Raw genomic sequence first — 26,983 nt, 5'->3', positions numbered from 1 at the left:
TGGGCGGCTGCTGATAAACAACAAGAATAAAAAAAGGACATGAAAAATTGTTTTAAATTTTTGCAAAGAACTTTATGAACCCCGAAAAAGTGGACAAAACCAGGAACCGCGTGAACACCAGCGCGAGACCGGCTGTCGACAGGGTCGGGGGTGCTGGGGTCCGGGTCGTTCCGCTCTGAAGAGGGACAGGTGGAGGGCACATTTGGCCCACTGAACCCCCCCCCCAAAAAACCCCATACATATATGTATATATGGCATTCCAGTTGTTATAGCTGCTTCTGGAAGCGTGGGGTGCAATTTCTCCAGATTACCTCAACAAATTAACAGCTAGAATGCCAAAGGTGTCAGGAATGAGTTGAGCCAGGGCGACCAAATGCAGCTTGAACCAGGATTTATTGCAGGGAAAAGGAGTTGGAAGGGAGGCAGGTGGGGAACCGACGACACAGATGGGAGGAAGACTCACGGCCAGCAAAACAGACAGACTGACCGACATGAAGTCCCCTTGGACAAGGTTAAAATTCTGACCGTGAGCCTTCAGACAGACCGAGGGAAAACCAGATGACAAGAACAGGAACACTGGGCACGAACAGGAATGGACACAACAGTAGACACCGACAGGGAGAAACACACGGGCAGGGCTTAAATACACAGGGTAACAAGAGGAAGCAGGTGACAGACATTACGGTAACGAAAGGGGTGTGGCCGAGCGAAGTGCAGGCCGAGCGTGCTGTGGCACGGGCGTGACAAAAGGTCTGCAATGCCGTAATTGCTGCAAATGGAGGATTCTTTGACAAAAGCAAAATTTGATGTAAAAAAAATCTTATTTCAAATACAAATCATTATTTCTAACCTTGTCAATGTCTTGACTCTATTTTCTATTCATTTCACAACGTTTGGTGGTGAATAAGTGTGACTTTTCATGGAAAACACAAAATTGTTTGGGTGACCCCAAACTTTTGAACGGTAGTGTGTATATATATATATATATATATATATATATATATATATATATATATATATATATATATATATATATATATATAAATAAATAAATAAATAAATAAAAAGGAAAACAAAGGAAAATAAATAAATAAATAGAGCTCTCGGGAGCTCTGGCTTCAATTCAACGCTCCTTCTGCTTTGGGCGCCTTGGCCGCCAAGAGGCGATAGAAGACAAACAAAGTCGGCAGTGGCGGCATTTTGTCTGCATCGCTTGTTAGCATCAAGCTAAAATAAGCTAAGCTAAGCTAAACTAAGCTAAGCTAAGCTAAGCTAAGGTAAGCAAAGCTATGAGGCAGACGCAAGGTGTAATTCTCTTTGTTCCGGTTCATTCAAACAAAATTTCGCGGCTTCTGCCCTCTACAGGACTCCTCCTTAAATCGCTCTGCCCGTCACGATAGCTCACTGGCAGAAATAGATAAACAAAAGTACATTAATTCAATTTTTGACCAATTAAATGAAATTTAATTATTTGGTACAGCACGGCAACGACAATGATGTCGAAGAAGAATATGATGATGCGCACGAGCTTTCCATGCAAGAAGCCAAGCTCCCGTTTGCTCTCCCCTCACCCCTTATAAATAGCAACACACGCGCCTCAGTGACGTGCCCACACACGTATGTGTGTGTGTAAGTGAATCTTTGAATGAATGCGCCCCCCCCCCCATACACACGCACACACACCCCCACACACACACACCGGGCCCCCTCCCATTTACGAGTTACTGGGGCATCTCTATAAAAGGCCCACGGAGGATGGGAGAGCCGCTCTGTGAGGGAAGCGAGCGCCGGCCACGGACACCGACCAGATCGCGAGAAAAAAAAAAGGGGGGGGGGGGGGACCCAAAGAAGAAGAAGAAGAGAAACGTGCACGCTTGGACACTTGGCATGCACGCAGGAGGCCGTCGTTGACTGTCAAACGCGCGGCACACGGAGGCAGGTGAGAGGAAAACTTGGGTTTGTGCAGAGCGGTTTGCAGAGTGACTGTTGATGATGATGATCATGATGATGATGAAGACGGTGAGAGTTCCTGCAGCGTGACTCACTCGAGCAACTCGAATTATGCCGCTGATAACATTGCATTGACTCCAAGACGGATGCACGTGCGTGTGCGCGCGCGCTCTTTTCACCCAGCGCGTGTTTTTCCACTTCGGTCATTTGGAACGTCACTTTCATGGCTTCCTTGCGGCCGGGAGCCCCCTCTTCCTTATATGGACTTCCAGCCGTTGTTTCCTCCCTGTGACGTTGTCGTTCAGTGACGTCGACAGCGCTTCGTTCTTGGGCACGTTGCAGATGACAGCCTACTCACACGCATGCGCGCGCGCGCACAACGACAGCATGGCGAAGGAAAAGTGGGCGTCGTGCACGCGTACACCGCAGTGTGATCCTCTGGTGCGCGTGGGCGGAATGCGCAGCGGGTAAGGGGGGGGGGGGGGACGCTCGCTTGTGCAAGAAGTTGGGGGGGAATGAATGGACACGCATTCACAACTCGTTTGCGCGGGAACGCGAACGGTTGCTGCTGCCATGGAAACCGAGCGGCCGGGCGCGCTCTGATACGTCAGGAGCCTGAGCGAGGTCAAAGCCCATTGGTTGACGGCCCGCGTGACGGCCTCTTTCTCTCGCGCTCTCTCTCTCTCTCTCTCTCTCTCTCTCTCTCTCTCACACACACACACACGCGCGCGCGCACGCACACACACGCGCACACACATGCACACGGCTCAGAACCACGGACAGCGCGCATAGTGAGATTCACGCACGCCAATTAGCATTAGCAACAAGTTCCCTCGAGAATACGTTCGGAAATAAATTCTATACATGAATTAAAACCTAAATTATACCAAGGTGAGATTCATCTTGATTTAATGTCATTGCCCGCTCAAAACTTTGTACTTTTAAATATTTTATATGTAAAATCTGAAAAAATTGGGAATGGATTGTAATTGAAAAAATTGACATCTTTTTCAAGATTTTTTTCTTTTCCTCTGAAAGAAATCAAGTAATGCTAAACTTGCATTAGCGTTGTCCAAAAAAAGACCACTTTAGCGAGCCAACAACAGTGATGTCGATTACATGACTTTTTCTCATTCAGAGCAAATCTAAGAGCAAATGTTCTCAATTTAAAGAGTTTTTTTTTTTTTTTTTTTTTTTGTGGAATAGGTACCATCGTGACACGTTGCATCATCTCTCCGTTGATGCTCTTGTGCCTGCAGATTCCTCCACATCCATCAAGTGAAAACACCATCCAAACTGACTCTGAACCTCTTCAGGCATCTTCATTTCGGGTCGCTTTCAATTCAACATCTCGGGGGAGAAATAATGTGCTTAATGAGAAGGTTGTCTTGATTTGTTTTGTTTTCCAGTCTCCAGTTGTAGGCAGAAATGGCTTTTGTCCTTGATGGCGTCATGTGCTTGAGTTTTCCTCTTTGGAGTTTGGCTAAGATGGCCGGAGCATCAGCACCTTGGCTTTAGACTGCTTACTGCGTGTATGCAAACTCCCGCTACAGTAACAGTCTACAGTCATGGCTACTGATGCCCAGCAAATGCATCGAACGGGCCGCCATCCATTTGCAAAACTCCACTTGACTGGCTTCCAACTCCTCATTGTCCTTTCAATATATTGCCACCCTCTGTTGACACTGCGGTCAAGCAATGGGGTTTCCCCTGCGAGGTTACAACAGCCATGACATATTTGGCACTCCGTCACGTCATCCACAACATTTCGCATTTTGGGAGCGGCTTACATCCTTCTGTTAGCCTAGCATGGCGAGGTGGAACATATTTGATGGGATTTGTGGGCAACATATGGTGTTAAGATGTGGATATTTGAAATTGTAAACTCATCTTTGTAACAAGTAGTCCCGGAGCCGGCAGGCCGGCCAGCCTACAGTTGCCATGCAGACCAGCTCAGTTCAGCGCCACCTCTGCTACTGTCTCCGTGGCGACCGTGGCTTCAGATTGTTACTCTAGTGAACGGTAAGCATGGTAACAGTCTACAGCCATGGTCGCTAGGGGCAGGTATCGTCGGGGAGACGCAACCTTTGGCCTCTGCTGCACTCCCATCCCCTTGCTGGCTGCAACTGCATCAGCGGCCGAACCAGGCAAAATGCATCTCAAGTCTTTTCAACCCTGAAAAGTGGGTTCGCGCTACCTCGTGGACAGCGGGATACGTTTTTTTACGTTAATTCCTTTTTCTTCTGCTTTCACGCACCGAACAATGCACAGCAGCATTTACAAACTGTTATATTTATGATTTATTTCATTTTTATTTGAACATATTTACTTCCTACATCCTAGGGAATATGTTAATATTTTCCTGCAAAAATAAACATACAAAAAAGTCTTTCTAAAGTTTTGTGTTGATGGAAATACCAAAATGAGGTGAAAACCTGAATTTGAAGAAAAATAAGCAGGACAAGTTCGAATGCGCGTCATGTGTTTGATGTGCATTTTATCCTGGTATGAAAGCAAGCAATGTGTATTCTTACCTCGATTAAACCTTTGCTAGACAAACGCCAAATCGTTTTCATGCAAAAAGCTATCAAGCTGTACCGGAGCGTGTATCTTACTGTCCTCCTTCGTTTGTCAGCTTGACAAGGTGTATGCGTAGAACAAGAAAGGAAGAAGACAACGACGAATGTCACACCACGTGCTCTTGTGCGCCCCCTTTGGTGGGGCTGTCACAGGCACACAAAAAGGAGGCTGCCACCCTATGGGGTTCCTCAGCATTTTTTAAGCAAATGTGAATAGTATGCAACAGGTAGCTGTTGAACGCGTTTGCTTTTTCAGACACAAGCCGTGTCTGAAAAGCTTCATTGGAGACATGAGGCCGTTTCGTGCTGTAGTGCAGCCACTTGTCCACTCAAAGGTGCCATGCTGTGCTCCTTCTGCTTTTTGGGGAGGTATACAGCCAGAAAACCAACCCAGGTCAGACTTAAGGCAGCAATCAGGCAGGGCAGTGGTGAGCTCTGAGGGACGAGGCGCAACATAAGCTCCGCCTTATAAACTCATGTGATGACTAACAGCATAGGAAAGGCTTACTGTTCCGGGACAGAACATACACACAAACAGACCCATTGTCATTTTGGACATTGGTGCTGTCAAAGAGGACATAGAGGAAATGAGAGTTCTAATCATTTAATGCACTTATTGTGTGTCCCTCGTCACTGGAAGCGCTCCAGAAAGTTCTGGTAACTTTGCTTGTGAGTGGAGGCGGCCGGGACAAAATGTCCGCCGGTGTGCGTGAGCACGTACGGCTCTCGGAAGACGGAGAGGAGATCCCGGCTCATGTCGGCGGGAATCACACCGTCCTCCAGGCCGAACACGTGCATTGACGGTATCTGGAGCGGGCTGGAGTAGAACCTGAGGAAGGGGCGCAGACAGAGTGCGACATTGTTTAGGCCACAACCCTCGCGAGCCCCTGCCTGCAAACGTTTTGCCAGCCTGACCGGAGGTGTTGCACGCAGGCGCTGCGGAAGGCGGCCACCAGGATGGCGAAGCGAAAGGCAAAGTCCGGCTCGGCGTTGGACTCCTGCAGCGCGCACAGCATGGCTACCAGAGCGGCGCCTTGGCTGAAGCCCAGCACGCCGTCGAACGGTCCGTCCTGCCGCACTGCCTGTCTCAGCGCCGCCACGCTCTCGTCCAGGCCTGCGCCCCGTTCACAAGGCTGCTGGGCGCTGAAAGTCCGGGCCACAGGGTCCGAGAACCACCAGCCTCGGGCGTACCGGTTCCCGTCGGTGCCGTCGCCCTCTTGAGCATGAAAGTAGACATTTTGTTTTGAGAGAGAGAAAAAAATCACACCAACAATTAAAAAGGATATCAAATGATTTGTTAGCAGGAATTTCAATTAGGCTGAGAAACCATTCTCAGACCACTATGCACTGAGTTTTACTGACTATAGTGTCGTCAAAAACGCTCAATTACATTGTCCCCAACTGCAGACCAACAACCGTACATTGATGCCTATCGGCGAAACGATGAATTGAATACAGTGGTACCTCTACTTACGAATGCCTATACTTACAACCTTTTCGAGATTCGAACAGGAGTCTTGCTATTTTTTTGCATCTACTTACGAACCAGTTTTCGACTTCCGAAATGACCCCCCTGCCTTGTCTCTTTTGGTCTACCATTCCCTGTTCGTCTCGGTGCGTTAGTGTAAAAACAAATAGTGTGGTCGGGTATGTTTCCTAAGACTATCGACAGAGACTCAAAATCATAAAGGAGCTTGGCAAATGCATGAGTATCATCGAGCTTGCAACAGAGTATGGCTGGTGTTGTGCCAAAGTTGGTATCCCCTGCTGCAGGAGTGCGCACGCACTGAGTGAAAGGCGGAAACAGTTGTCATGCAGCAGACAGTACCAGCTTATTTTCAATAAAAAACATGAAGAACACACTTTGTTGTTTGTCAATTTCCATCTTTAGAAGCTTGCTCGGTTGTTTTTCTTTCCTTTCTTTCTCACGCATTTTGAGCAAAATACGTTCAATGACCACTCACAGAGTCGGAAGACTCATTAATTTAACCAAAAAGTAATGATGAGTACGTGAGCGTGCACATTGCCTGGACTATGTGGAAGCATACAATAATTTCTTAGCCTGACTTTTTCTGTTTCTTCTCATTGGTATTTTTTTTAGCAAGTGTAGAAAATAACAGATATCCCCTTCCCTAAGCAATGTTAGGAGGTCAAGAATAAAGTGACATTTATTTATTTATTATTTTTTATAAAAGTTTGAACACCCCTCCGTGAGTCGTCACCTTATCGTGGTGGAGGGGTTTGCGTGCCCTTATGATCCTAGGAGCCATGTTGTCGGGGGCTTCATGCCCCTGGTAGGGTCACCCATGGCAAACGGGTCCTAGGTGAGGGGCCAGACAAAGCACGGCTCACAGAAGCCCCTTATAACGATTGAAATAAATGGACTTCGTTTTCCCTCGCCCGGACGCGGGTCACCGGGGCCTCCCTCTGGAGCCAGGCCTGGAGGCGGGGCTCGAAGGCGAGCGTCTGGTGGCCGGGCCTTCGCCCATGGGGCCCGGCCGGGCATAGCCCGAAAAGGAAACGTGGGTCCCCCTTCCCATGGGCTCACCACCTGTGGGAGGGGCCAAAGGGGTCGGGTGCAATGTGTGCTGGGCGGCAGCCAAAGGCAGGGACCTTGGCGGTCTGATCCCCGGCTGCAGAAGCTGGCTCTTGGGACATGGAATGTCACCTCTCTGGCTGGAAAGGAGCCCGAGCTGGTGTGCGAGGCAGAAAAATTCCGACTAGATATAGTCGGACTAGCCTCCACGCACAGTTTGGGTTCCGGTACAAGCCCTCTCGAGAGGGGCTGGACTCTCTTCCACTCTGGAGTTGCCCACGGTGAGAGGCGTCAAGCAGGTGTGGGTATACTTATTGCCCCCCGGCTGGGCGCCTGCACATTGGGGTTCACCCCGGTGAACGAGAGGGTAGCCTCCCTCCGCCTTCGGGTGGGGGGACGGGTCCTGACTGTTGTTTGTGTCTATGCACCAAACAGCAGCTCAGAGTACCCACCCTTCTTGGGGTCCCTGGAGGAAGTGCTGGAGAGCGCTCCTTCTGGGGACTCCATCGTTCTACTGGGTGACTTCAATGCTCACGTGGGCAATGACAGTGAGACCTGGAAGGGCATGATTGGGAGGAACGGCTCCCCCGATCTGAACCCGAGCGGTGTTCTATTGTTGGACTTCTGTGCTCGACATGGATTTTCAATAATGAACACCATGTTCAAGCATAAGGGTGTCCATGTGTGCACTTGGCACCAGGACACCCTAGGCCGCAGTTCGATGATCGACTTTGTAGTCGTGTCATCGGATTTGCGGCCGCATGTTTTGGACACTCAGGTGAAGAGAGGGGCGGAGCTGTCAACCGATCACCACCTGGTGGTGGGTTGGCTCCGATGGTGGGGGAAGATGCCGGTCCGACCTGGCAGACCCAAACGCTCTGTGAGGGTCTGCTGGGAACGTCTGGCAGAATCCCCTGTCAGGAAGAGCTTCAACTCCCACCTCCGGCAGAGCTTTTCCCACGTCCCGGGGGAGGCGGGGGACATTGAGTCTGAGTGGACCATGTTCCGCGCCTCCATTGTTGAGGCGGCCGACCGGAGCTGTGGCCGTAAGGTCGTTGGTGCCTGTCGTGGCGGCAATCCCCGAACCCGAGGGATGCCGTCAAGCTGAAGAAGGAGTCCTATCGGGCCGTTTTGGCCTGCGGGACTCCGGAGGCAGCTGACAGGTACCGGATGGCCAAGCGGAACGCGGCTTCGGCGGTTGCTGAGGCAAAAACCCGGGCGTGGGAGGAGTTCGGTGAGGCCATGGAGAATGACTTTCGGACGGCTTCGAGGAAATTCTGGTCCACCATCCGGCGTCTCAGGAGGGGGAAGCAGTGCAACGTCAACACTGTTTACAGTGGGGATGGCGTGCTGCTGACCTCGACTCGGGACGTCGTGAGTCGGTGGGGAGAATACTTCGAAGACCTCCTCAATTCCACCTACACGCCTTCCATTGAGGAAGCACGGCCTGGAGACTCTGAGGCGGATTCTCCAATCTCTGGGGTCGAAGTCACTGAGGTAGTTAAAAAACTCCTCGGTGGCAAGGCCCCGGGGGTGGATGAGATCCGCCCAGAGTTCCTAAAGGCTCTGGATGTTGTGGGGCTGTCATGGCTGACACGCCTCTACAACGTTGCGTGGACATCGGGGACAGTGCCTCTGGATTGGCAGACTGGGGTGGTGGTTCCCCTCTTTAAGAAGGGGGACCGGAGGGTGTGTTCCAATTACAGGGGAATCACACTCCTCAGCCTCCCTGGTAAGGTCTATTCAGGGGTGCTGGAGAGGAGGGTCCGTCGGGAGGTCGAACCTCGGATTCAGGAGGAGCAGTGTGGCTTTCGTCCTGGCCGTGGAACAGTGGACCAGCTCTACACCCTCGGCAGGATCCTCGAGGGTGCATGGGAGTTCGCCCAACCAGTCCACATGTGTTTTGTGGACTTGGAGAAGGCGTTCGACCGTGTCCCTCGGGAGGTTCTGTGGAGGGTGCTTCGGGAGTACGGGGTGCCGAGCCAACTGATAAGGGCGGTTCGGTCCCTGTATCACCGATGCCAGAGTCTGGTCCGCATTTCCGGCAGTAAGTCGGATTCGTTCCCAGTGAGGGTTGGACTCCGCCAAGGCTGCCCTTTGTCGCCGATTCTGTTCATAATTTTTATGGACAGAATTTCTAGGCGCAGCCGAGGCGTTGAGGGGGTCCGGTTTGGGGACCTCAGCGTCGCGTCCCTGCTTTTTGCAGATGACGTGGTGCTGTTGGCTTCTTCAGGCCGTGATCTCCAGCTCTCGCTGGAACGGTTCGCAGCCGAGTGTGAAGCGGTCGGGATGAGGGTCAGCACCTCCAAATCCGAGTCCATGGTCCTCGATCGGAAAAGGGTGGAATGCCCTCTCCGGATCGGGGATGAGATCCTGCCCCAAGTGGAGGAGTTCAAGTATATTGGAGTCTTGTTCACGAGTGAGGGGAGGATGGAGCGTGAGATCGACAGGCGGATCGGTGCAGCGTCGGCAGTAATGCGGACCCTGTACCGGTCCGTTGTGGTGAAGAGAGAGCTGAGCCAAAAGGCAAAGCTCTCAATTTACCGGTCGATTTACGCTCCTACCCTCACCTATGGTCACGAGCTATGGGTCGTGACCGAAAGAACGAGATCTCGGATACAAGCGGCCGAAATGAGTTTTCTCCGCAGGATGTCCGGGCTCTCCCTTAGAGATAGGGTGAGAAGCTCGGTCATCCGGGAGAGACTCGGAGTAGAGTCGCTACTCCTCCACGTTGAGAGGAGCCAGATGAGGTGGCTCGGGCATCTTATCAGGATGCCTCCTGGACGCCTCCCTGGGGAGGTGTTCCGGGCATGTCCCACCGGTAGGAGACCCCGGGGACGACCCAGGACGCGCTGGAGAGACTATGTCTCTCAGCTGGCCTGGGAACGCCTTGGGATCCCCCGGGATGAGCTGGATGAAGTGGCTGGGGAGAGGGAAGTCTGGGAGTCCCTCCTAAAGCTGCTGCCCCCGCGACCCGACCCCAGATAAGCGGAAGAAGATGGATGGATGGATGGATGAAAAGTTTGAACAAGCAAAAATAAAACTGTTGTTTTGGTTTTCTGTGCGTTTTACACATAGGGCAAAAAGTGTGACTTTTGGGATAGTCCAGCGTGCATTATTTGCTTTTACAGTGATAGTAAAGCGCTCAGTGGGAGCAGTAAAGCCATCCTAAAACACAAAGACGCTCTTAAAGCAATGCGACAGCGAGCGTCCGGCGCGCTGCGTTTGCGCGATCGGACCAAATTAAGCTCCCTGCGCACTGAGGTCCACTTAAATTTTGGAAAGTACATCAGACCTTTAAAAATATTTTCTAAATTTTAGCGACGGTTCTGTCACAATAATGCGACCAGCACGGTGCAGTTGCGCGGTCGGCGACGCGCTACTGTTGCGCGTTCGGCGGTGTGCTGCAGTTGCGCAATCGGACAAAATTAAGCTCGCTGCGCACTTAGGTCCACTTAAATTTTGGAAAGTACATCAAGACTTTAAAAATATTTTCTAAATTTCAGCGACGGCTCTGTCACAATAATGGGACCAGCGCGGTGCAATTGCGCGGTGGGCGACGCGCTACGGTTGCGCGTTCGGCGGTGCGCTGCAGTTGCGCGATCGTGCAAATATGCACAAATGAAAAAATGCTTAAAAGAAGGTGTTTTTTTTTTGTCTTGAAACGGATCAAAGTTTTTTCCATTATTTGTAATGGGGAAAGTAGATTCGGAATTCTGTCACGTGCTGGTGCCACCTGCGACAGGATCACGCCCCCCTGTAAGTGGAATCGTTGTCACCTGCCACGGGTTCATGGACAGCGCTATATCAGTGCCGCCAGCGCAGACCCGAGTGTCAGTTTGTCCCGTGATGCTTCGCTCATCTGTCCCTGAGAATGTGACTTTACAATTCGAATCCACAGAACTGCTTGTTCACCCCAGCCAGATCGCCGCTCCAGCGCCAGCCACCCCAGCGCCAGCCACCCCCATCATCCCCTTCCACAATAAAGTCTGTCGCTACGCACTTGGCTGTGCTGTCCGATCCCTTACAAATTCGACCGATTCGCTTCTCGAACCGCCTTCTGGTACGGATTGTGGTCAAAAACCAAGGTTTGACTGTATTTTTGCTATTCTTGTTAAAATCACACATGTGAACTGGAAATGACAATAATAACACATAGTGAAAGCCAAATTGAGCAAATTGGCTATTTCAGAAGTGTGTGTCAAACTGGTAGCCCTTTGGCTTAATCAGTACGCAGGAAGTTGCTCTCGGTTTAAGAAAGGTTGGTGACCCCTGTGCTAGGTGGTGTGGGGAAAATAGCGTTTTTTTGCCAACGGAAGGATTAGGAAGCAATTCCGCAACGTAACGCGATGCAGGGTCATCATTATTTCACAATGACTTCCAACGAAAAGATGCTGGGGTGGGGGGGTTGTAGGGCCGGCCGGTGATACATGTCAACTTGCTCCCATGTTATCTTGCTTCCCGTCTCAAGTTACGACTGTTAGGATAAAGTGAGTTGTGCAGTTTTGTGTTCCGCGACTGCAGATTCGTCACAAGCGACATGGAACTTGCCTGATTGCAAAACTGTTCAAATTCTCAACAAAAACGTTGAACAAAACGTCTCGTTTACATTTCCGACTGGCTGCAAGAAATAGTAAACACTAAAAAAAATAAAAAATAGAACAGCCATCAGCGGGATTTGAACCCGTGACGTAGAGAAATAAAGGAGAGATCACTCGGTACTGACTTAACTGCTGTGCTATCGTATACTCATTGCAATTAGAATAAATTATCTTCAATATACCAAAAACTAAATTACCCGGCGGCCTTGTGTAAACCCGCCCATGTTAACTGCCCTGCGAGCATTTTGACGTCTAATAGACATCTATATGCTCCCCAGACGTCTCAGCTAAAACCCTTCTAAAAATGGTCTAAAAGTGGTGGCAGCTATAGCCTCTTTTTAAATGACTAATGCCTACAAAAAAACCTCTTACTTTTCCCTGTCATGGGCGTTTCACATTCACTTCCTAGCTGTTGAAGAATGAAGCAAATGTTAGGTGCAAGATTCAAATTAACCATTCTCTAATGATAAACTTTGCCCTGTTTGAAAAAAAAAAAAAGATGGCATTCTGTCTGTGCCTTTGAATGTGGTGCAAACTAATTTGGCTGTTGTACATATCCAATCACGTTATTTTAAAATAATACTGATAAAATTGCTTGTTTTACAAGTTGTTATCCAATTGATGAAAATGTACAGGCTAAACCTGGGTTTTATTTTGGACTTTGACATACACCCCAGTTTCCAGAATGTGAAAGTCAAGGCAATGAAATATCACAAATGCAAGTTCCATATTGAAGATTGCAATTACGACATACGCTTTTTGCATATGCTCGACAGTAGCTAAGCATACATAAGTATATTCAAACCACCGATAACAGATCAATTTCCAAAGATAACGCAAGGCAGTTGTGATTACTTCTACAACAGTGGTTCTTAACCTGGGTTTGATCGAACCCTAGGGGTTCGGTGAGTCGGCAGAGCTGGTATGCTATTCAGTACACCATTTACTGGTGGTTTTGGCACTGTGGGCAGGTGCCAGATCATGCTGGAAAATAAAATCATCATCTCCATAGAGCTTTTCAGCAGACGGAAGCATGTAGTGCTCTAAAATCTCTTGGTACACAGCTGCATTTACTCTGGACTTGATGAAACACAGTGGACCAACACCAGCAGCTGACATGGCTCCCCAAACCATCGCTGACTGTGGGAACTTCACATTGGATTTCAAGCAACATGGATTTTGCTTCTCTCCAGCCTTTCTCCAGACTCTGGCGCCTTGACTTTCAAATGAAACAAAATACTTGCTATCATCTGAAAAGAGGACTTTGGACCACTCTGAAACTGTCCAGTGCTTCTTTTCCATAGCCCAAGTCAGACGCATATTCCGTTGTCTTGAGTTCAGAAGTGGCTTGACCATGGGAATAAGGCTATTGTAGCCCATTTCCCGGACACGTCTGTGAACTGTGGCTTTTGATACCTGGACTCCAGCTTCAGTCCACTGTCTTTGAAGCTCCCCCAAATTCTGGAAGCGACTCTTCTTCACAATGCTGTTAAGGCTGCGGTCATCTCTCTTGGTTGTGCAGCGTTTCCTGCCACATTTCCCCTTTCCAACAGACTTTTTGTGGATGTGCTTTGAAACTGAACTCTGTGAACAGCTTGCTCTTTGAGAATTTTTTTTTGTGTCTTACCCTCCTGATGGAGCGAACACTCTACCACTAGGCCACTGAGCTGGTTACTTTTTTGCCAATAATTCAGTGAAGCAATCAAAACTTCCCTCCTGTGTTCTGACCGACATCCGGGGGCGAAAAGAGCATAACCATCTGAGCCAGTGAAAAGGTGGTTAAAAGTTAAAGTCCCAATGATCGTCACACACACACATCTGGGTGTGGTGAAATTTGTCTTCTGCATTTAACCCATCCTCGTGCGATTTTGATCCATCCCCTGGGGGAGAAAGGAGCAGTGAGCAGCAGCGGTGCCGCGCTCGGGAATCATTTAGTGATCTAACCCCCCAATTCCAACCCATGATGCTGAGTGCCAAGCAGGGAGGCAATGGGTCCAATTTTTATAGTCTTTGGTATGACCCGGCCGGGGTTTGAACCCGCAACCTTCCAGGCTCAGGGCGGACACCGTACCACTAGGTCACTGAGCGGGTACACTTGCACAGCCCCCCAGCCAAGGATGATTTATTGTTGACATTCAAAAGTCAGGCATTTGAATACACGTGCGCCCAATGTTCAAGTTTGTTTGCACCACCATGTCAGGGATGCTGTCAATGCATGGATTTTGAAATAGTAGTGTAAGGACCGTTAAAATGTGATGAATAGAGGCAAACAACTGTAAAGTCAATAAAGGTGAATTTTACTTGTGTAACACAAACGTAATAACACAATAGAACATAAATTAGACTCGCTCGAGGAAGCTGTCAAACCAACCTTTTAAACCGAGAGCTACTTCCTGGGTACTGATTAAGGCAAAGGGCTACCAATTTGACACACACTTCTGAAATAGCCAATTGCTCAATTTGGCTTTCACTATGTTTATTATTGTCATTTCCAGTTCACATGTAAGTGTGATTTTAACAAGAATAGCAAAAATACAGTCAAACCTTGTTTTTTTTTTACCACAATCCCTTCCAGAAGGCGGTTCGAAAAGCGAATCGGTTGAATTCCGAATTTAGTTTTCCCATTACAAATAGTGGAAAAAATAATCCGTTTCAAGACAAAAACTTATTTAAGCATTTTTTCATTTGCGCATATTTGTTCGATCGCGCAACTGCAGCGCACCGCCGAACGCGCAACCGTAGTGCGTCGCCCACCGCGCAACTGCACCGCTCTGGTCGCATTATTGTGACAGAGCCGTCGCTGAAATTTAGAAAATATGTTAAAAGTCCTTATGTACTTTCCAAAATTTAAGTGGACCTAAGTGCGCAGGGAGCTTAATTTTGTCCGATCGCGCAACTGCAGCGCACCGCCGTACGCGCAATAGTAGTGCGTCGCCGACCGCGCAACTGCACCGCGCTGGTCGCATTATTGTGACAGAGCCGTCGCTAAAATTTAGAAAATATTTTTAAAGTCCTGATGTACTTTCCAAAATTTAAGTGGACCTCAGTGCGCAGGGAGCGTAATTTGGTCCGATCGCGCAAACGCAGCGCGCCGGTCGATCACTGTCCCATTGCTTTAGGAGCGTCATTGTGTTGTAGGATGGCTTTACTGCTCCCACTTGTTTCCTTTGGAGGCATGATTAGGGGTTATATAAACCTCAAAGTAACGAAAATACAATAACAACGGAGTCAGTCGGTATCCGGGCCGCGCGGTCGGGTTTTCTCGGGTCCTCCCGGCTCATCTCGCGAGGTTCGACCTCCGAATTTTGTTCGACAACCGCAGCAAATAAATCTCGAATTATTTGTTCGAATTCCGATTTGTTCAAGAACCGGGACGTTCGAAAACCGAGATTTGACTGTAAAATAAATACACTGCTCAGAAAAATTAAAGGAACACTTTGAAAACACATCAGATTTCAATGGTGAAACTTTTTTGGGGGGGTATCTATACTGATATGGACAGTTTAATGTCTCAGGAACAAAAGGATGCCACATCTTTTGATGGAATTAAAAGTTTTCAGCCTACAGAGGGCTCAGTATACAGACACCCCAAAAATCAAAGTGAAAAAATGATATGGCAGGCTCGTCCTTTTTGCCTAAATTCAATTTCTGCAACTCAAAATTATTTTCAATATCTTGTGTGGCCACCACGAGCTTATACGCATGCTTGACGTTGCGGCATGCTCCTAATGAGACGACGGATGGTGTCTTGTGAGTTGTCCTCTCAGATCTGTCTAAGGGCATCAGTGAGCTCCTGTAGAGTCTGAGGAGCAACCTGGCGGCGTATGATGGGCCAAAACATTATGTCCCAGAGGTGTTCTATCGGGTTTAGATCAGGTGATCGTGAGGGCCATTCAATTGTGTCAATTCCTTCATCCTCCAGATACTGTCTGCATACTCTTGCCACATGAGGCCGGGCATTGTTGTGGATCAGGAGGAACATAGGACCTACTGCACCAGCGTAGGGTCTGACCATGGGTGCAAGGATTTCATCCCGATACCTAATGGAAGTCAGACTGCAGTTCTCTAGCCTGTAGAGGTCTGTTCATCCCTCCATGGAAATGCCTCCCAAGACCATCACTGACCCACCACCAAACCAGTCATGCTGAATGATGCAGGCAGCATAGCGCTCTCCTTGGTTTCTCCAGACCCTTTCACGTCTATCACAGGTGCTCAAGGTAAACCTGCTCTCATCTGTGAAAAGCACAGGGCTCCAGTGGCGGACTTCCCAATTCTGGTGTTCTATGGCAAATGCCAATCGAGCTCCACGGTGCTGAGCAATGAGCACAGGAAACACTACAGGACGTCGTGCCCTGAGGCCACCCTTGTGAAGTCTGTTTCTGACTGTTTGGGCAGAGATATTCACACCAGTAGCCTGCTGGAGGTCATTCTGTAGGGCTCGGGCAGTGCTCAACCTGTTCCTCCTTGCACAAAGCAGCAGATATCGGTCCTGCTGATGGAATGAGGACCGTCTACGGCCCTGTCTAGCTCTCCTAGAGTAATTGCCTGTCTCCTGGAATCTCCTCCATGCTCTGGAGATTGTACTGGGAGACACCTCTAATCTTCTTGCAACAGCATGTGCCATCCTGGAGGAGTTGGACAATCTGTGCAACTTCAGGAGGGTGAAGAAATTGCCTCATGCACCCAGTCGTGATAATGACTCTAGCTAAAGACAACACTTGTGGAAAAACAGTTACCGTATTTGCCGGTGTATTGGTCGACCTTTTTCGATCCAAAATCGACCGAAAAAAATCGACCTCGACTTCTACACCGAGTCATAAAATTTAACTTCGTATTCATCGCTTCAAATGTGATGGTAACCAAGGCCGTTTCTCACGCATCTCATTGTGCGTTGCACTTAGAAAATTTGAACCGGGCGGCGTGCGCGAGTGCGCGGCCCGCTGGAAGTCGAATGAGGCGCCGCGATCTCCTGCGCGGTGCTTATAAAGTGCCGATCCGCTCGGCTTGGAGCTATTTCCGGCCTCCCGTTGGTGCCGGGCGGCGTGCGCGAGCTCGCCGGCTGCGATCTCCTCCGCGGTGCTTATAAACAGCCGATCCGCTCGGCGGGGGCTATTTTCGGCCACTTGGCTCGTGCGCACGGCCTCACGGATGTGCCGGGCGGGTGCGTGAGCTCGCCGGCCGCTGGAAGTCCAATGAGGCGCCGCGATCTCCTCCGCGGTGCTTATAAACAGCCGATCCGCTCGGCGGGGGCTATTTTCGGCCACTTGGCTCGTGCGCACGGCCTCACGGATGTGGCGGGCGGGTGCGTGAGCTCGCCGGCCGCTGGAAGTCCAATGAGGCGCCGCGATCTCCTGCGCGGTGCTTATAAAGTGCCGATCCGCTCGGCTTGGAGCTATTTCCGGCCTCCCGTTGGTGCCGGGCGGCGTGCGCGAGCTCGCCGGCCGCGATCTCCTCCGCGGTGCTTATAAACAGCCGATCCGCTCGGCGGGGGCTATTTTCGGCCACTTGGCTCGTGCGCACGGCCTCACGGATGTGCCGGGCGGGTGCGTGAGCTCGCCGGCCGCTGGAAGTCCAATGAGGCGCCGTGATCTCCACCGCGGTGCTTATAAACAGCCTATCCGCTCGGCGGGGGCTATTTTCGGCCACTTGGCTCGTGTGCACGGCCTCACGGATGTGGCGGGTGGGTGCGTGAGCTCGCCGGCCGCTGGAAGTCCAATGAGGCGCCGCGATCTCCTGCGCGGTGCTTATAAAGTGCCGATCCGCTGGGCTTGGAGCTATTTCCGGCCTCTCATTGGTGCCGGGCGGCGTGCGCGAGCTCGCCGGCCGCGATCTCCTCCGCGGTGCTTATAAACAGCCGATCCGCTCGGCGGGGGCTATTTTCGGCCACTTGGCTCGTGCGCACGGCCTCACGGATGTGCCGGGCGGGTGCGTGAGCTCGCCGGCCGCTGGAAGTCCAATGAGGCGCCGCGATCTCCTCCGCGGTGCTTATAAACAGCCGATCCGCTCGGCGGGGGCTATTTTCGGCCACTTGGCTCGTGCGCACGGCCTCACGGATGTGCCGGGCGGGTGCGTGAGCTCGCCAGCCGCTGGAAGTCCAATGAGGCGCCGCGATCTCCTGCACGGTGCTTATAAAGTGCCGATCCGCTCGGCTTGGAGCTATTTCCGGCCTCCCGTTGGTGCCGGGCGGCGTGCGCGAGCTCGCCGGCCGCGATCTCCTCCGCGGTGCTTATGAAGTGCCGATCCGCTCGGCTTGGAGCTATTTCCGGCCTCCCGTTGGTGCCGGGCGGCGTGCGCGAGCTCGCCGGCCGCGATCTCCTCTGCGGTGCTTATAAACAGCCGCATGCGCACGGCCTCCCGGAATTTGAACACATTTCGTCAATAAATTTCGCATATTGAATTTTGAAGTTTAATATAATGCAACAATTGAGCTCGACTTATACAAAGGATATATCATAAAATCGTAAATTTCCGTCGAATTTTAGGGGGTCGACTTATACACCGAGTCGACCTGTACACCGGCAAATACGGTAAAAAAGATCAAGAGGGAGGAACTTGAAATGGCCTCCACCTGCAAAATCAGTCCTGTTTTTGGGGACCATCTCATTGTTGCCCCTCTAGTGCACCTGTTGTTAATTCCAATGCCGCTGAAACTGATTAACAACCCCCTCTGCTACGTACCTGACCAAAACATTATCACAAAAGTCTAATTGAATTCATACCATACCCTGATAAAAAACTGTTCCTTTAATTTTTTTGAGCAGTGTAGATGCAGCTCATTGACAAGTGCCGCTATTTGAGCTAATTTTAGAACAGTCCTGCGGGCGACTCATGCGGTCCTCACGGGCGACGTGGTGCCCGCGGGCACCGTGTTGGTGACCCCTGCTCTAAGGACTTTTGAATGCCAACATTGTGCAAAGATTGCTCTGATGTCAAACTTAACAGAACAATAAATATTCCTTGGCTGGGGGGGCTGTGCAAGTGTACCACCTTTTCAGTGGTAAACTTTTGTATATCCCACTGCGCGTCGCATGACAGTCAACCATTTGTGAAATTCTGTTCTCTCCACACTCCTATTAATACGCAAAGCCGATCAATATAACACCGCTGCTTTAGTGCTTGGACCCATTCGTTATGCGTCTAGAAAGTTGATCATGTCACAAATAATAATATAAATATATAAATTTCATTTATAGCGATGACGTCAGCGTGAAGCTGGCCCCCCATTTTCCTCCAAATGGACCCAAAATGGTACCGTTCGTTTGTGCTTCGTTTGTGCAGCAAAATTTTTCGTTTGTGCTGCTTCGGTTTCGTAGATATTACACATTTCATTTATAGAGGAGCCAGTTAACATGGGCGGGTAGACACAAGGCATCAGATCAACGCGTACCCTCGCCGGGTAATCAGTTTTGTCAATATTTAAGATAATTTGTTCCTGTTGCAGTTAGTATACGATAGCACAGCAGTTAAGGCGGTGCAAAGTGAGCTGTCCTTTATTTGTTTACGTCACGGGTTCAAATCCCGCTGATGATTGTTGTATTTTTTTTTTTTTTTTTTTGCTATTTCTTGCAGCCAGTCGGAAATGTAAACGAGGCGTTTCGTTCGACGTTTTAATTAAGAATTTGAACAGTTTTGCAATCAGGCAAGTTCGGTGTCGCTTGTGACGAATCTGCAGTCGCGAAACACAAAACTTCGCCACTCGCTTTACCCTAACAGTCGTATTGCGAGACGGGGAGCAAGATAACTTGGGAGCAAGTTGATGTGTAACACCGCCCAGCCTAACTTTGAAGTGCGATTACCTCGATTTAGCTCACCTTCGCCTTGGACCAGCAAGTGCGGCGCGTTCACGTAAAACAATTCAGCCTTGTTCTTGAGGAGCTTCCTCAGTGCACCAGTCTTCTCCCGGAACGAGGCGCCGTTCTGCCGGTAGCCGTGAACGCACAACACTCGTACAGGCGCCATGCAAAGGAGGAGCCCACAGAGCTGGCTAACTGGCTGCTGGCTGAACGTGAAAGCACTGAAACACGTGACATGAGGTTCCACGTGGCAAAGGGGTGAAAGGTCAAGGCTGCTGCTGGTGTCCTCTTTTGCTTCTCTTTGCCGTCGCGATCATAGACAACACGCAGGCATTGCGGAAGTTGAAAACACTTGACGGAAGTGCAAAAAATAAAAAAAAGAATGCGTCAAACTTTGCAATTCCCCATGCAACCACAGGAGGGGGCTGATGGCTTGCCTCAACTTCCGTCCAAGTGTTGCGTCAAAGTTGCGTGCGGTCGCGAACCCGTCCAACATGTTTTGGAAGTGCGTCGGGCGCGCGTAGGGCGGCTCGCCCGATCGACTGCGCCCGGGGGACGGCACCCTTGGCCTGGTTCGTGGCGGCTTGGCGACGCTGACTCAGCGCCGCGGCCAAGCGCCCCTCCGCCTCTCCCAAAGTGAGACAAATGCGTGCCGACTGCAGAACAAAGTCGGACCCGTCCTGCTGACTTTTGGACCTCATGCCCCGACACAACTTTTTTTTGCGGGATTTGACACTCTTCTGGCGTCGTTGCGGATTTTAACTGTGGCTCGGAATCGTCGTCGGATCGGAACCGGGTCGTCGAGTTCTATCTTTTTTAAAGGAGAGGGGGATGCGGTAGCGGAAGGGCCGCGTCCCCATTCGAACTGGCGCTCAAGCGGCGGCTCTCAGTGAGTGAGGCCTGCAGGTCGGGCTTTTAGCGGGCTCGAGTAGAGCCCTCGGTCGCCTGGGAGGCTGCGCGGATCGGCTCTGATCGCCGCCCCCTGTTGGCTCGATGGAGCGGATGGAAGTAGACCAGTGCGCAGGCACAGCTGCCGGGGGTCTACGCAGGTCCATCAGCGCCCCCATGATTACAAGTGTCAGGTTAGTGGTACTGCAGGCTGTAATTAACCCATTGCTATGTAAATTAGAAATTGCTGTATGAATCAGAAAAGGATGAGTCCGCGAACATTCCCGTTGTTGTTTTTTTAAAGACATGTAGTCGTGTGGACTTGAGGCGGGTCTTGGTACTCCTTCAAGATGTCATTTCAGCACAACAAGTGAACAGTCTCTTTACTTTGTAGCAGCTGTTAACTCCAACATTAGCTCTTAAGGTCACTTTGCATGTTGCCAATACCAGTGTTTGTGTCCATCAGTGAACGGATGACGGCTTTCAGTCCTGTGTTCTCGCTGCGACAAAGGCGAGTTTCTGTCAACTGTAGCTGTCCGTCACAGGTCAGTTTTTCCATTGCACACTGGGGCTGGGCCAATCATTTCAGATTATTAGGATTTTTTTTACTTGTTCAGGGGCTTCATGGTAGAAAATGCATCTTTGCTCATGGGCACTTTGATGCTATAGCTCACAACATTTCTGACCACTCTTCAAAAAAGTTAGTTTGGTATTAGGAGAAATGACATGAATCCTGAATGGTGGAAGAACCAAAAAGCAAAATTTTTTCGGACTGGCTTGTGCACTACTTGACTTCCATGACTGCAAGCTTTTATTTTGTGTGCGTCCATCCGCCACCAGTTAACAGGACGTTTGTGCGCAGGAGGACAACATGGAGGCATTACTCCAAGGGACCCCACCTCACAGACTCAGGTGGCCACGCCCCCAGACGGCTCCACCCATTTGCGGCCACTCGCGTTCACACTTGCCGTTTGCCTTTCAGAGTTCCCCGTCAGTTTCCGGCTCCGTCTGACAGCCACTGGCAACAGCAGCCGCCGGCCGAGGTGGCGTTTGCCTTTACGGCGGTGCGGCGTGTCGACGCCGGCGCTCACGTTTGTGTTTGTGTCATCTTCAGTGGTTCGGCTGGCAGGAAAGCGGCGTGACGCCAAACTCCTCGCCAAGTCCCACTAGGAGGTCAGCCTACGATGGCTCGCTCAGCTGCTCCCGACCTCTCTCGCTCTCTTCCTACCTTGATTTTTGCAAACGTTCTTTATTCCACTTGACTGTGTAACTCGCTGCCTCTCTGTGTGTTGTCTCCCAACTTGTCCAGCAGAGCCGGGGGCGGAGCCAGCATCAGATGGCCCGCCTTAACGCCGCTCAAACGAAAAGGTTTGGATGTTTTCAGTCCACCGCGACTTTTTGACATAATGCTACCTTGATTCAGGAGTGCTCTAACCCGCAAATTGTAGTTTTCGTCATCAAGATGGACCACTTGGGAGGGAGAGCGACTGTCTGACTGACAAATTTGTTTTGACTTGAATTTAATTTGCCGCCTGCCTGAAACAAGTGGACATTCGGGTTTCTTTGCTACGCGCGGCCACGCCGACTGACTCCAGCTAGTGATGTCACTCCTGACGCTACGCCCCTTAAACACAGAGACCCAAAACTCCAGCTGTTGTTGAGACTTTTGTCAGGGACTTAATTTGGCTATCACATCGGCTGAAAACTATTTTGATCATCGTTTTGAGACCTTGTGTAACGTCAAATTGTCCAAATTCTCAGAATTTGAGCCTCTGAACGGTCAATGCTCAATGTGTCATCCTTTGTAAAACCAGACCGATTATCTTTTGACTTTTCAAAATGATCAAAGGGGCGCACGTCCGCCTCATAGGAAGGTGCAGGTGCGATTCCACCTCCGGCCCTCCCTGTACGGAGTTTGCATGTTCTCCCCGTGCCCGCGTGGGTTTTCTCCGGGCACTCCGGTTTCTTCCTAGATCCCAAGAACATGCATGGTAGGCCGATTGAGCACTCCAAATTGCCCCTAGGTGTGAGTATGAGTGCGGATAGTTGTTCGTCTCTGTGTGCCCTGCGATTGGGTGAACCGATTCAGGGTGTCACCCGCCTACTGCCCGATGACTGCTGGGATACGCTCCAGCATGCCCGCGACCCCCCGTGGGGACAAGCGGTATAGAAAATGGATTGATGGAAAATTATCCAATTTGTAAGCAGCTGCTTCTACTTTGGAAACATTGCTTGACAATCGATTGGATATACGAGCAGGCGGGGTTACGAACTTGCTTGCAACGCCACTCCTGAGTCAAGGTAGGACCGCATTAATGTCAACGCGGGTCGTCAATGTCCTCTCTCTATGTCGTCTCTCAGGAGGGGCAGAGTCAGACGGTCCCCCCAAGAAACTTTTTGTGACTGGAGTGTTAGACCCCGCCCACCACAGCAGATATGCACTCAGGTGATACCCAATCATAAGACGATTCCTCGCTTTGTTTGCTTTCGTGCGTTGCCATGTTAGATGCTAACGTTTGCTAATGGTTTGTTAGCCCAAATGCCGGAAGTAACATTGCAAGCTACTTCCGGCAGGCTACGAGTTGGTGCTAACACCTAAAGCTAAATTTGGTTTTGCTAGTGGTAACATTGCAAGCCAAAACCGAAGGCTAATGTCAAAAAGCCAACGGTGGCGATTCAAGTGATTAAAATGAATTCAGTGTGTTTACAGCGCACATAAAACTCTTCAAAACATGTTTTGTCGCCTTGCGGATTTTTATCGATTGGATTTTCATGATCTAGAACAGGGATAGGCAATTCCGGTCCTTGAGGGCCAGTGATCTGCATGTTTTCTATGTCACCCTGTTGCAACACACCTGATTCAAATGGTCAGATAATTGGCAAGGTCTGCAGAAGCTGGATAACAATCCTGATCATTTGAATCAGGTGTTTTGCAACAGGGTGACACAGAAAACATGCAGGACACCGGCCCTCGAGGACCCGAATTGCCTACCCCTGATCTAGAACATGCCCTCCCCCACAATAAACAGGCTTTCAAGTGAATGTTCACTACTATTGCTCCTCGCTTTGTCTTTGCCCGCAGCGCCTCAGCTGCAGACTCCGCCGCCAGTGGAGGTCCTCAGTTATCCCCACCCAATTTCACCGCCCACTCGCCACATTGAGTCCACCCTCACCGCCACGCAAGTCCCACTGCGGTGACGACGAGGTCCAGTTAGGTGGGCGGACTGAGCCAATTTTGGAGCGTCTTCGGGCTCAGTCGCCATCTTAAGTCGGATTCCAAATTCTGTGAATTTTTCCAGTTTGGAATGTTTCCAAAGTACCCCAGTTTCCCTTTCCACCACAACTCGTGACAAGGAGGTCCGATTTTTGTATGCTGCAACTTGATTGCTTGACAATGGCATGGTCGCAGAGGCGGCATTTTGATTTTGAGGTTTCCCACGAGAGTGTTACTGTGTACAGCAACGGTTCTCAAACTTTATGGGACCAGGAACATTTATGGGCTGATTTTGTTTTCACCAATTCACCAAACATAACTTTTTTGTGTACCTCCCACTACCAACCCCAAAAAACAAGTAATTGTTTTTAAGAGCAAAGTAAAGTTGGGCTAAGAGAATAAAATTGTCGCCTTTCACGTTGGTTTGCAGTTAGACTCTCTTCCGCCTGCGAGTTTCTCAAGCCAAAGATGCTGGAGCCAAAAGCCAGCAGGAGCCCACCCCCACCCCGGATTTCAGTTGGCTCGCGGCCGGCTTCGAAGCGACGTTTGGCGTTCGCACGCGAAGGTCGGAGGACGCAAGACAAGTTTGTGTAAATAGAAACTGACTTGATGAAGGCGACGCACAAAGAGAAGAAAATTGTCTGTGAGGAATGAAATATTTTTATGTAACTCAAAGTTTTGATCATTTTGTGTTTTACACATGGACACTTTGACCCAAACGGACGGTCGCTCATTGTCTGCTGAAAGGATTGCTGTGCGTGCGCTCATGTCAAAACAGGTGGAGTGAAAAGTGACAATTTGGAAAGCTACTTGAGCCTTACGTGGTAGTCGCCAAGGTGGTCAGGTTTGAAGATACTAGGGGCAAAGCGGGTAGAAATGCTGACTTGAAATCTTTGTCATTGTGATTCAGGGACTTTCCCTCCTTCCTTCGAACTAAAGGTCAGCTCAGATCCTGCAGGTGGCGCCGGTCAGCGAGAGAGCAGCGGGAGGTCTCCGGGGTTGATGATGAGACTGGAGTCCAAGTTGAGATTTTCTGGGGAGAAGCACAAAAAATGCATGTTGAGCCACCAAAGCCGAGTCTGCTCTGTTTCCATGACGCCAATGGAAAAAACAACAACCAAATGGCTTTTGTTCCATCAGTACAAGCAGGACTCAAACAGACGGCTATCTGTTTTGGAAGGAGACTTCGACAAAGTGTCTTTGTGATGCATTTCAAGGGTAGGCTTAAACCTACCTTGGTCGAAATTGAGCTTCTTGCCGAGTCCATCCATGTCCACCAAGTCACTGTTGACGTCCGAGTCGTTGAGGGCGCTCAGCGTCACGTCTGATGACAGCGAAAAAGGTTTGAGTGCTAGCAAAACAGCGAGAGCTTTTGCAATCTTTGCCCAAAAGGAGCAAATGACAGCATTTCCTTGACAATTGTGCCTCAAACTCAACATTTTGATTTGGACACAAATGAATTCTGCAAATTTCAAGTTTCTGATTCAGACAATTGCAAAATGCAGCAATTTGTTGGGAAAAACCAAAAAAGTCAGGCATTTTTGGGGATGAGAGGCATACCTGCCGTTTTCTGCTTCTTGATTGGCGGGGCCAGGGAGGTGGCACTTTGCATTCCTGTCGCCACGACGACCTGCGGGGAGGATGTGGGCACAGCGGTGGGCAGAGTAGGGGGAGCGGCGGGGGCGGCCGCCTTCTTGACGCTCTTCTTGGGGGAATCGACGGCGAGGGGTACCCTGCTGTCCTCATACAACTTCCTCTTGACCGTGGTCTTGATCTGCGCGCTGCCGTCGCACACGAATTCATCTCATCAAAATGTCCTTTTTTGAAAACAAAAAGGAGCATCTCTTCTATTGATTCCACTGCATTTTTTGGTATACAAATATCGACTCATTGGTGCATTATCACAGGCGTACCATGTTAATAAATGCTAACATTAATTTTAGCTTTATAAGTCACAGCGTCCCATCACAGTTGAGCAATTATTAGTCCATGTGGCTAAGCAGTACCTGACTGACTTTTTTTTAGGACATCAACATATTGAAAAGGTGTGGAAGCATGTTTTGCTATAAAGTCTGGAAGGCATCTGCATCGGCCTGGCCAACGGACTCGACTGACGGCATTGAGCACACATACACGGTGCGATCTTTAATCACGCTGCTGATGCTGTTGAGATCATCCCCAAATCGCCCAACGGCCACCCGCAGCATCTCGATCTCCGTCTCTGTCCATTTGGCCCTGAACACAGGCGGCATTTAATTCAACTGATTTTAGCTTCACTTAGCATAGCGTCAGCAGCTAGGCCTACCCTGCGGGGCTGCTGTCGGACACCGGGTGCAGCTGCATGGTCAGCTCGCCCAGTTTGCTGAAAGCGGCGCCCGCCGCCGAGAAGATCTCGCCTACCTACACCACAATTATACAACAATCACACAAAGGCATCATTTGGAAAGCACGGGGAGGAGAAAAGCCACATCTCACTGACCGTTGTGCAACTTTATCACAGATTGTGTTGCCCGTGAAACGTTATGTAAACAATAGTGATGCAAATGCAACTTTTTGTCAACAACTTTGGTGTGAATTTTGCCAAATGTTGCAAAATGAGCGCATTGTTAATTTGGAACATTTGTTGACAATTTTGTGAATGCAGCATTGTTTAGGAACACTTATGATGGTAATGCATCTCGTTAACAGCTACGTTGTGAATAAAACATTTTATGAGCAATTACAATGAGAATGCAACTTTGTTGACTTTTGTCACGTCAACTCAAGTTTTTCTACATCGGGATGCAAATGTAACTTGTGTGAACGAGTTTTATTATAATTACGACGCAAATGGGCCATTTTGTTGACAATCGTGATGCAAATGGGCCATTTCGAAGGCTTTTGTCACCTTCCTGGTTTAGGACAAAATCTTAAGTTGCTCCCAAAAGACCGTCTTACCCTTGACAAGACACTTGTTTGCGTTTGAAAGGCACTTCCAGTACGTCGGCCCACTGACGACCACGGTTGCCCAATTGCTCATTTACCTTCGCAGAAGCAGACGTCATGTCGACCAACGGTCTGCAGCTCTTCTTTTAGCCGACCTGACTCGGTCAATGAACAAAAAAAAAAAACACGAGCTAACGCAGCTCGCCGCTAGCTGGCTACCTAGATGACGTTAGCCGGGCTGACTCGTTGCAAAATGGCTGGCGCTCAATTGCGGCGTTTCATGGAGACGCACGTTACATTCCTGCATCGACAACGCGCTGACTAAAACTTTATTTGTCGTCGCGAAAGACCTCCATACGACTTCCGAGCAGGAAGAAACGTTAAAACAAAGGGAGGCGGCAGTCGGGATCAATTGGCAAACTTTGCACGCCATTGGATACTCATCGGAAAAGGCGGGGCTTCTTGATCCAACGTTGCTCATTGGTCGCCTTGTAGCC

The 26,983-nt window shown here is 49.9% G+C and overlaps 3 protein-coding genes and 2 long non-coding RNA genes across 10 annotated transcripts in view; 3 read left to right on the top strand and 2 right to left on the bottom strand.

Moving 5' to 3' along the window:
* The window catches only part of LOC137840947 (uncharacterized), a 200,073-nt gene that overhangs the window by 154,537 nt on the left and 18,553 nt on the right, over nt 1–26,983 (top strand). The gene's annotated exons all lie outside the window — the stretch shown is intronic.
* On the top strand, nt 1,697–4,339 carry LOC125982549 (uncharacterized). Its single transcript, XR_007486429.2, has 2 exons — nt 1,697–1,939; nt 3,157–4,339. It is a non-coding gene; the product is annotated as an uncharacterized lncRNA (long non-coding RNA).
* Nucleotides 5,118–19,800, bottom strand: ovca2 (OVCA2 serine hydrolase domain containing). 2 transcript variants are annotated; one of them, XM_049743304.2, is made up of 3 exons: nt 19,463–19,800; nt 5,445–5,745; nt 5,118–5,358 (listed from the first exon to the last, which is right to left on the bottom strand). In XM_049743304.2, the coding sequence occupies exons 1-3, from the start codon at nt 19,623–19,625 to the stop codon at nt 5,160–5,162; spliced, it is 663 nt and encodes a 220-aa protein (XP_049599261.1). In that variant the 5' UTR covers nt 19,626–19,800; the 3' UTR covers nt 5,118–5,159. The 2 variants fall into 2 exon arrangements, with proteins under 2 accessions (XP_049599261.1, XP_049599262.1); XM_049743305.2 differs by having other exon boundaries at nt 19,478–19,793.
* On the top strand, nt 19,932–23,978 carry LOC125982537 (PABIR family member 2). 4 transcript variants are annotated; one of them, XM_049743307.2, is made up of 8 exons: nt 19,937–20,541; nt 20,814–20,892; nt 21,210–21,259; nt 21,330–21,390; nt 21,462–21,520; nt 21,657–21,715; nt 22,709–22,793; nt 23,430–23,978. In XM_049743307.2, the coding sequence occupies exons 1-8, from the start codon at nt 20,453–20,455 to the stop codon at nt 23,506–23,508; spliced, it is 561 nt and encodes a 186-aa protein (XP_049599264.1). In that variant the 5' UTR covers nt 19,937–20,452; the 3' UTR covers nt 23,509–23,978. The 4 variants fall into 4 exon arrangements, with proteins under 4 accessions (XP_049599266.1, XP_049599267.1, XP_049599264.1 ...); XM_049743308.2 differs by having other exon boundaries at nt 19,939–20,541; nt 21,660–21,715; XM_049743309.2 differs by lacking the exons at nt 21,210–21,259; nt 21,330–21,390 and having other exon boundaries at nt 19,932–20,541.
* On the bottom strand, nt 24,199–26,961 carry bacc1 (BPTF associated chromatin complex component 1). Of its 2 annotated transcripts, none has more exons than XM_068653099.1 (6): nt 26,499–26,961; nt 25,867–25,961; nt 25,695–25,796; nt 25,122–25,342; nt 24,796–24,885; nt 24,199–24,594 (listed from the first exon to the last, which is right to left on the bottom strand). In XM_068653099.1, exons 2-6 carry the CDS (start codon nt 25,902–25,904, stop codon nt 24,530–24,532), a joined length of 516 nt encoding a protein of 171 aa, XP_068509200.1. In that variant the 5' UTR covers nt 25,905–25,961; nt 26,499–26,961; the 3' UTR covers nt 24,199–24,529. The 2 variants fall into 2 exon arrangements, with proteins under 2 accessions (XP_068509200.1, XP_049599263.1); XM_049743306.1 differs by having other exon boundaries at nt 26,585–26,961.

This window comes from Syngnathus scovelli, chromosome 15 (assembly GCF_024217435.2).
Source record: "Syngnathus scovelli strain Florida chromosome 15, RoL_Ssco_1.2, whole genome shotgun sequence".
NCBI lineage: Eukaryota > Metazoa > Chordata > Actinopteri > Syngnathiformes > Syngnathidae > Syngnathus > Syngnathus scovelli.
This window is presented reverse-complemented; position numbering and strand designations above follow the sequence as displayed.

Coding starts and splice junctions, on each gene's coding strand:
- bacc1 (XM_049743306.1), bottom strand. CDS start 26,605: ATGACGTCTGCTTCTGCGAAG. Junction 24,886..25,121: donor CAAGAAGCAGAAAACGGCAG/GTATGCCTCTCA, acceptor CGCTGTCATCAG/ACGTGACGCTGAGCGCCCTC. Junction 24,595..24,795: donor GAAGCTCAATTTCGACCAAG/GTAGGTTTAAGC, acceptor GCTTCTCCCCAG/AAAATCTCAACTTGGACTCC.
- ovca2 (XM_049743304.2), bottom strand. CDS start 19,625: ATGGCGCCTGTACGAGTGTTGTGCGTTCACGGCTACCGGCAGAACGGC. Junction 5,746..19,462: donor CGAAGGTGAGCTAAATCGAG/GTAATCGCACTT, acceptor TTCATGCTCAAG/AGGGCGACGGCACCGACGGG. Junction 5,359..5,444: donor GCCTGCGTGCAACACCTCCG/GTCAGGCTGGCA, acceptor CCCCTTCCTCAG/GTTCTACTCCAGCCCGCTCC.
- LOC125982537 (XM_049743307.2), top strand. CDS start 20,453: ATGGAGCGGATGGAAGTAGACCAGTGCGCAGGCACAGCTGCCGGGGGT. Junction 20,542..20,813: donor CCCATGATTACAAGTGTCAG/GTTAGTGGTACT, acceptor TGTGTCCATCAG/TGAACGGATGACGGCTTTCA. Junction 21,391..21,461: donor AACAGCAGCCGCCGGCCGAG/GTGGCGTTTGCC, acceptor TGTCATCTTCAG/TGGTTCGGCTGGCAGGAAAG.